Here is a 9,627-nt window from a genome sequence, read left to right on the forward strand (position 1 = left end):
TTTTTTTTCTTAGCAAGAAAATCTGCTTGGTCCCAGGCAGCCACTGCTGCCCCTTTGATGTTTTGGTACGCCGTGCGCATGCGCCTCACATTAGAATTACTGCACTGGGCAGACTAAGTTGGATCTCTTCTCTTCAGTGAAACCCTCAATCCCATCAAAAACTAAAGGGATGTGGAGAGTCCGGAAAAAGGGCTACTTTGGGATTTGGTCATTCCCTTTAATAATCGCCGCTGTCTGTGCGCAGAGGTAAGTGTGCCCAGCGTTTCTTTTTCCTTTCTCACTTTGAAGGGCTCTGTCTGCATACCTCTGTGAGCGGGGATCTGTAGTGAGGATCAGATAGATGCTGAAGACGCTGTGCCTGCTGTCTTATTAATGCCTCTGTATTGTCTTTTTCTTTAGTGTCAATGACCCTAGTAATATGTCACTGGTTAAAGAGACGGTGGATAGACTCCTGAAAGGCTATGACATTCGTCTGAGACCAGATTTTGGAGGTAATGGGGTTGCCTTGGAAATAAGAAACAGCCCAGCTATAGCCTAAGCTGTCTTTTAAGCTTTGTGCTCGCTGTCTCTTCCTTCTTCCTCATCGTGGTGTATGTGGTATATTGAATGTGTCTCTGTGTTACCATATTGAGAAACTGATCCAAACTTAAGCTGATTTGTTACTATCCAGCACTTAGATGGTCTTTCGGTGAGACCCTCCTAGTGTGTATTGGTGATTGCTGTCCTTCGGCTTCACTGATATAAATCCTTTGCTTCATTGTCTTTGCCTCATTCAGATACAGATCTCTTAAGTTTAGTGCATAGTGTGTCCAGAGAACCTGGCTTAATGAAGGCAGTCATGAACATTTTTGAGGACAAGATGTGCAGACAATTAGTTGAGAAGTGGCATTAACCCCCTGTGCCTGCCTACTTTAGAAGAGTTTTGGCTGTGGTTTGAAGTGGCTTGTCTCTGGATATTATCCAGTCCTGGAAGCTTCCCTGCATGGGGCATGGGGAGGGCATGCTGAGGGGCTTGGGGGGTAGAGAGGCTTGTGGGGGGGGGAGGGTCAGAGACCTCTCTTGATGCAGTCTGAGATACTTTGATATACCCATTTAATTTTGCTTCAGAGTCTTATGGAGCTCAAAGAGTTAAAAACTGCGTAAAGAAGCAGGGGATGGAGTGGGAGAGTGGAATGAAGAGGAGGGGGGTTTCAACACAATATATGCAATTCCCTTGGGCCTGAAACGGTTCCTGTGCTTTTTTGTAAGTTGGGTGTTCTCATGCTGAGACATCTACATACGTAGACAGAGCTGGAATCCCTCATCAATCAGGGCATATGTGTGCATGTTCAATAGAGCATTTCCTAGAGGAGTGCCTGTTCCCCCCACCTCCCTTTTAAAAAAACGAGTAAGGATTTGAAGAATTTAAGGGTGAGCAGTGGGGAGGAACTTGGGGCAGAGTGTCCATGTCCGGGGACAACTCTTGCTAAGAATGAATGAAGTTCTGAGAAATCACGTGGCTGACCATCTTGGTTTGCAGGTCCCCCCGTGGCCGTGGGAATGAATATTGACATTGCTAGCATCGATATGGTTTCGGAAGTCAATATGGTGAGTACTGAGATTTATGGCTGGATCTCCACAAACCTTTACTTGGGGATAGAAAGGAGAAAGGAGCCAGCTGGTAGGGGTGTGGTATGCGTGAGTACGTGTCTGGAGTGACAGAAAGGGCAGGGGATTTTGCTTTGGAACCCACTGTGTTTGTGATTTCAGAGGCAGCTCTTTGTGGTCCCTAAGGATTTTTCCAACTTGGTTGAAATACTTGGGACTTGGCTTAAAGCAAGTAAAATGCCTCACACATTCACATGCAAAATACAGCCACATGCAAGACACCTCTTGTAGAAGCCACATTTCTTAAAGTTCAATGGGAAATCTGGTTCATCAAGTGATATTTTGGGTTTGGGTTGGGGGTCAGAAGAAGAGAGGAGGGTTTTGATTTGACATTTAACAGAATGTAACCTACAAACTAAACTGTAGCGAGAAGCCTGAATAAATTATCTGGGGATACTCATGTCCACTTGTTGCTCTCAGAAACGGCCTCTTTACAGCTGATGGCAGGTCTCCCCCAGTTGCTCACCAGCTCCTTTAAACTCCTGACCACCAAAATAAAATAAAAGTCGGCCACCCATGTTTTCAAAAGGCATGCTCAGATTCTTGTGCCATCTCTGGTCACTTCTGCAGTGTTATTCACCGCATATCCTAAGCTTGTACAATTTATGGATGGCAGCACTCCTTAGTGTGTACTTCTTTGGACTTGGGGCAAGGGCTAAGAGAAAAAGCCTCCGTGTTCCCGCTGGCAAACACTTTTCCGGGGTTTGCTTCATTGCAGGTGCGCCCCCTGCTGCCCATGCTTGGGCACTGCAGACATACAAGACAAAGATAAGTGTCCTAGATACCCACCCCTACTTGGGCCATTTCTCCAGTGACTTTTCTATTGTGTGTTTCTGAAGTTTTCCCCGTTGGAAAAGTTCCTCTAGAAGGCCCACATTTGAGTGTAAGTTTCTAGTGTTAACTTGGATCGCACACAGCACATTTCCCAGAAGGCTGTGTTGCAGCATGGCTCTGCCTAGAAATGCAGTGCACTGTTAAAGAGGGTCTAGTGAGTAACGTTTAATGCAAAACACTTCTAAGCCGGACTGCAGGACTTAGAAGTTTGGACACTTATTAACGTGAGGGAGCCAGAGTACTCTATAGTGCACATGCTCTCAACATTCCACAGACTTTTATAATCCCAGAATTTAAGTAAAGAGGAAGCTCAAATAACCAGCTTCATCCCCCTGTACACTGTCCAAAGATAGGTGATAATCCTGAGGTATCACAAGATTATGAGACATTGTGTGACTGCTGGAGGTGGTAGTCAACATTTCAGTAATGTTTTATGACATCTAACTTCTCTTCTAGTTATTGGGCAGGTTTTTACCATATAGGATATAAACACAGATTAAAGACAATATTGGCTGATTCAGGACCACAGATTTCTCATACATTTTGAAAATCCCTTGTGTGGGTAGAGAATATTTCTTTCTTGTGACACTATTTAATTTCTCAGATATACAAATACTCGCTTTTGTGGGATTTTAGAAGTCTTTCATCAGTTATTTTGAGTTTTACCTTTAAAAAATTGAAAATGTCTTACTATGGGTACATCCTAAGTCCCAGACACTTGAATATACATTTTGTTGCTAAAAATAAAGTGATACATGGGTTCCATATGTGATTGAGTTACAAAACTCTTCTCTTGCATTTTTATTTATTTATGCTCTTTTCTCCTCCCAAATTTTATTTTACCACCTTCTCCCTTAGAGTGTCACAAAGATGGGATTTTATAGAAAAATTAAAAATATTTAGAATCTAAAGAGACAATGATGAGATGATTAGAAGTTGCTGCAATGGATTAGTTAATAACTTAGAAATATTATATTCCAAATTGTTTAGAGTAGTAGAGGGTTGTGTTTTACTTTTTCCTTCTTAAGTTTTGTTCTTTTTTTTTTTTTTTTTTTTACCTACATGCAGTATTTTGGGGAGGTATCTGAATTGGACACAGTGCTAGTCAAAATATAGACCCAGCTAAGGCGAGGTGTCATCTCTTAAAGTTATTTACTGTTGCTGAAAAATCATGGGATGTAGAAAGTGTAAAAACAAATGTCAGGTTGTAAATAGGACAGTAGTGCAGCATTAATGATTAGGGCCAAATGTTAAAAATCCCATGCCAGTTTCCTTTCTAAGTCCAGTGCTAACACATGTGGACTTGTCCAGACACATTTTTACTTGTTGTAAAATAAACACATATTTCAGCTAGCAATCTTAGTGACCTTAAATTAATCTTTCAAAGGAAAATTCTGTGATGTATGGTATTTTAATTAGATACGTTTATTTGATTTGAAGCCACAGATGGGAAATTCCGTCATGATGTCTAAATAAAATATTTGTGGCATATTTCCCCCTGTATAAAGGTCTAAAGGGATTAAAATCTTTTGATTAGATTTACTTCTGAAAGATGGTTAATTGATTATTAATGGAATCTCAAAATTGATTAAAACACATTTCTACCTTATTATCCATTGTGGCCTGCAATCTCTGGTAATTGTAACTTTCTTTTATTATAGCAAATCTCCCTTTGAAGAGTGGTAGGCACTAGACCATTTAAATAATCATTGACTCATTTGTACCAAAAGAGAAAGGCCTGTGTCAGTGTGGTGATCCTAGAAAAACCCCAAACTGAGTCATGAGTCTTGGATGCTAGTTCTGCTTTTCCTGCTCAGTCATCCCAAGAGAATGACTCACCTGTTAAAGGGGAATAATAGTCCCATTTTCACCTATCTCATGTGACCCCCAGAATTAATGAAATGTTATATGTCATACATATTAGTATTCTCTGATCATAGCTTATATAGAAGACTGAATACCAGGCTCTCACTCAATAGAATGAATGTCCACTCCAGCTGCTACCCTCAGCATGGTTGCGTCAGTAATTTACATTAGTAGGCCTCAGTTTCCTTATGTTTCAAATGAGAGGGGACATGTTGATTTCCAGCTCAAAGTTACATGTGTATCTGGTTTGGTTTGTTGTAACAGCTCTGATGGGTACAGAGAAGTTATCGAAAACTTAGAAATCCAGCACAGACTAAGAAAAATGTAGAATTCCTAAGTGGCATGCAGTTGTGAGTTCTTACGTAGGAGGGTGGTGATGGTATGCTACTCAGCCATGTGACTCAGGTGACTGTAGGCCCGATGGAAGATCTTAGGAAGAAAGTGATCTCAATTAAAATGCTCCTGAGCAGAAAGCTTGACTTTAGAATGAAATATTTTTAGATGTCTTGGTTAAATTGGCAGGAATCTTTTTGTTAAGATTCTTGATGAAAAGTGCATTTTAAGATCCAAAATTGGCTGTGAGGATTATGGACTGAAATAGCTTTCTCTTCATTTAAAGCAGATTCTTCTCCATATTGAAACAACACACTTGCCAACCAAAGAGTAAAGCAATATTTCACTTTTGAGGAAAGAGTTCTAGTAAACACATACACAAATTACCTTTTTATGGAATGGTGAATGGAGAGAAGCACTGCCTTAAAAAAATAAAAATAAAAATAAACAGATGTTTTCTTGTACCACCAGCTGCAAAGTTTAAAATTCAATTCAGCACAAATACATATTTAGTGGCTGCTATGATCCAGCCATGCGTTAGGCATCAGGAACAGAGCAGTAGACGAGACCAGCTTGTCCCCAAACCTCAGGAGACGTAATGTACAGGTATTCACTATTCTTTATTCTACTATAGACTTCTACTATTCTTATACTTAGTGTAATTCTTATCTTTTCTCTAAAACTTTTTCTGAACACCCAAGTGAGTGTTCATTGTATCTCTCCGCATGTGGTTTTGACTATTTACTATATATAGTTTGACTCCTGGTGAATACCATGAATATTGGGTGAAGTATTTGTTTTTATGGTAGTAATTTGTTATTATTCACTAGACTATACTATATGGACAATATTTTGTGGCTTGCTGAAGAGATTAAATTTTGTTCCAAAGGCTAATAGGGACCCATGAAAGGGTGCCAATAGGAGAATTGCGAGAACAGAGTCATACTTCATGAAGATGCTTTTGAAGTGTGGCGGGTAGATGGAAGTGGAACAAGACCTAAGGTTGGGAAATAAGATGAAAACGCACTGGAAAAATCCAGGAAGGATTGATGACTAAGACAGGGATGTAAAGGAGAAGATATAAAATCAGGCAGGACATTTGCAAGGTAGAAGTGACAGGACTTTGTGAATTCCAGGTTTTACATGGCATCGTTTATTGATACATAGAACGGAGGAAGAACAGCCAAGTTGGGAAGGGAGAGGTGGGGATGAGGCGTGTGGGCAGACACTGAGTTCAGTCTGGGAACTGTTGACTTTTCTGCTTACATGGAATTTCCAAATGGAGATAACCAGGAGGTGATCGGAAAATGTATGTCTAGAGCTAAGTAAAGAGTCATGACTAGAGAGATGAACTTGGTCATGTCAGCGTATAAGAGGTGCTACTTATAACTATGAATGGATACAATTAAAAAGAGAAAGTGAGAAGACACCTGAAAAGGGAGACCTGGTGAGCACTGTAATTGAAGTGGTGGATCATTGAAAAGGAGCCCACTAAGGAGATTAATAAGTGGCTAAGAAGCACTCGGAGAGTTAGTAGAAGAACCTGCAAATAATGTCTTCAGAGCTGAGGAACAAGGGAGTTTAAAAAAGAAGAAAATGGCCAGCTGTACCATGTAAACAACAACAAAATGTAATTTCCACAGTTCAAAGCCCTTTTATATTGGGCTGTAAAGAACCCGGTCCTGGGGCATGAAGTCTGAACGACCAGGAACATCCCTAGATGGAAAAGGCGGCAACACGTCCGCCGTCCTGAAGTTGAGGAGCGCTCTTATACCTTAGATCTTGGAGAGGAAAGGTTTCAGTTTTCAAAGAATTTACATTGGCTGCAAATAAAGGAGGGGTTCGGATAAGGTGAAGCATTGTCAGTTCTATGATAGGAGCACAGTCTGTAAGGAACCAATAATCACGACCCTTGGTTGGTTGCAGGAAACAGTCCTGAAAGTTCATGCATGTGTGGTCATGCATCTAGTGGTCAGCTGGAAGGTGCTTGGATGTTGAGTCGAAGCTCAAACACACATTCAGGAATGTGAGCAGTCTTTTGTCAGCTGCCCCTGCTATTAACAGGCTATCTGCTCTGTGTCTCTTTCACTATCCTGCCCACTGTAATTTAATTTAGAACATCTCAGAATTTTTTTTTTTCGTGTCAGATGCCACAGTGATCAATTGAAATAAGTTCTGAGACTTGTCTCCCAGATATGGTAACAGGCACTCATATGTAAATGTAGCAAGAGGAGTTTTTGTGGTTGAAACTACACTTTTGAAAAGTTTGCATCTGAAGCAAAGTGGGGAGAGGGCAATGGCAGAATGGAGTCACATGATTTGGAAGAGATATATTCTTTAGAAGGGTATAGGTTGCAGATACAAAGTGGTAAGTGAGGTAGAGTGGCGGACAGGAAGCTAAAGGCTTGCTGACCTCTGTATTTTGGGACATGGAGACACTTTCTACTGAGATTAGAGGAGCTTAAAATTAGCTGCTGTAGAGAATGGGTATGTGAGGTTACTTAAGACACATGAAGGATATCCAGAAAGCATGAAGCATGATGAAGAGGGTGGTGAACACTCACTGACCACAGGCAGGCTTAACTCTAAATAAATTGTGCTTAGAAGCTCTCCTACCCAATTTTAGCAAGGTTTTCTGTTCTCCCCTTTTCCTTCTCCTCCTTCTCCTTCTCTTTCCTCCTCTTCTCTTATAGAGTACCTCACTTTTCCCACCATTATCATAACATTAATAAAATAATTTTAGCTGCAGCTTATTGAGTCCATAACTTGTGCAGGTATCATGTTGATGTGCCTTATCTCATCTAATACTCCTGTAAACCTATTTACAAAAGAGAGATCTGAGGCCCAGAGAGATTAAATGACTTGTTCAAGGTCGCACAGTTAGCAACTGACTGACTTCACATTCCTCAATCATAGCCTGCATTATCCTGCATTACTGCAATTTTAAATATAGAAAGGCCTCATTTCAAAAAAAATAACTTCCATTCCTTGAGGACCTCATTTTGTTGTAGTTGTTTGTTTTTATTGTTTTTTTTTGTTTTTTTGTTTTTTTTTTTGCCAGATAAACTAATCAAAAGATGTTACTTTTAGTCCTCTTTCTCTTTACCTTGGAAAAAATACCTTAATTTCATTATGATGATTTTTTTCAAGTAGACCTTTTAATCAGTGTGTATTAAATATAAGATACAGTCTTCGTTCTTGAGAAGCTCACATATTATATCTGTTGAGCTCTATTTAAAGTAAGAAATAAAGGAAAATTTATGTAAGATCTTGAAGAGTCAAGGATGTTGCTTATGTTATTTTTTTTTTTTTCATTATGAATGAGTGCTATTTAACCTGTTTAATAATTATCTTATTGCTGCTGCAGAATCTCAGATAACCATTAAGGCCACTAATTGTCACTAAATGTTGGCTGCTATATGTTTAAGTACTGTAAATTCTCAGTGATTTTAGGTTTTTGGTGGACACTATGTGACAAGACTACACTCTTTTCTTTTTCTTCTTTCACGAAGAATTCATTTTCAATTGAACTTTTTCTTGATTTCTGTTTGATTTCTGATAAATTGCTCCTGCAAATAATTCTCTTAAAGGCAATTGAGTCTTTTCTTCTCCTCACAGATCTTTCCTTCCTCCATTCCACACAATATAAATGAGCCTCACTATAAAGATTGTATCTCTAGAAGACGTATTCATCTGTTTGAAAACAACTATGCCACTTGATAGTGACAGTATATAAATTCTGTTTCTCTTGGTTAACTCTTAGGGCAAACTTTTGCTATTGCTTTATGGGTACCTTGAACAGTGGTCTCACCTGAATGTGGCATGAAATACAGATCTGACTATGGGTTTACTCTGCAAGAGAAGGCAGGTGAGGGAAGTATCTCAAGTTTTATATTTTAGAAGTGCATCACATGTGCTTCCCCACTCCCTCCAAGTGATTAAATGGTCATAGGATATCTAAGAATGTAAATCAGAGAAAGTGTTTCTCTTAACATTGAGGAGAGGGCCTTAATTTTAGGGGTGGGCACTGACTTGTTTTGTGAACAGTCTAAGGCAAGGTTTCATAACCTTTTCATATTTGGCATTTGGGGACAGATAATTCTTTGTTTGTGGAGGGGCTGTCATGTTCATTGTAAGGTGTTTAACAGCATTCTGGCCTCTGCCTACTAGATGCCAGAGGTACCCCCAGAGTTATGAAAGCCAAAAATGTCCCCAGAAATGGACAAATGTGCCCTGGGAAGCAAAATTGTCCCCAATTTAGAACCACAGGTATAAAGAGTGGTTTTGTGCCTTTGTCTCCAAACAACTAGAGAAAAGATTTTTTCATTGAGAAATAGATTTTGTGCTCATTTACCATTTCATTTATGTTTGATGGTACATTGTGACAAAACCAGTTTTAAAATATCAGCAAACATCAAAGGCAAAGCTTGTCCCATCCCAATCGCTTCATTAAAACTGTGTTTTAATTTGCCTATATTCCCTTCTAGTTCTTTGTTTATTCATATTTTACACATTGAACTTATAATTTTATTTTGTAGAGAGAATTTATAGTCTATATTGTCACTTAGCAGACCATGAGTATTTTTGGTTTTATGTTTTTTTTTAAAAAAAAACACACACCTCTACACACCAATGGAAACCAGTGTATATTTTTCATGCCTTTTCCATGATCTTATAAATATACACAAATATATGAGAATATTGGTATTTTCTTTTTTGTAATGGTATTTTTTCAAAAGGTTTTAAAATACATTTAATAGATTATTAGTCATAATTCTAGCTATAGATTATTTGAAAATAAGCATTATTTACTTTTACTTATACACCATTAACTATAATATAGAAATAATATGCAAAATAGAGAACTAGATTTAAAAAGCATATAAATTCTTGTATATCAATTTGACTCACCTTTACACAGCCACTCTTTGTTTATATCCTTATATT

The 9,627-nt window shown here is 38.9% G+C and overlaps 1 protein-coding gene across 1 annotated transcript in view; it reads left to right on the plus strand.

Moving 5' to 3' along the window:
* The window catches only part of GABRB2 (gamma-aminobutyric acid type A receptor beta2 subunit), a 214,973-nt gene that overhangs the window by 1,764 nt on the left and 203,582 nt on the right, over positions 1–9,627 (plus strand). The window contains exons 2-4 of the mRNA XM_011356779.1: positions 14–246; positions 400–491; positions 1,520–1,587. Of these exons, the coding sequence (XP_011355081.1) occupies positions 170–246; positions 400–491; positions 1,520–1,587 (237 nt within the window). The 5' untranslated portion in view covers positions 14–169. The remainder of the gene's footprint in view (positions 1–13; positions 247–399; positions 492–1,519; positions 1,588–9,627) is intronic.

Source organism: Pteropus vampyrus, unplaced genomic scaffold (assembly GCF_000151845.1).
Source record: "Pteropus vampyrus isolate Shadow unplaced genomic scaffold, Pvam_2.0 Scaffold30, whole genome shotgun sequence".
In the NCBI taxonomy this organism is placed as follows: domain Eukaryota; kingdom Metazoa; phylum Chordata; class Mammalia; order Chiroptera; family Pteropodidae; genus Pteropus; species Pteropus vampyrus.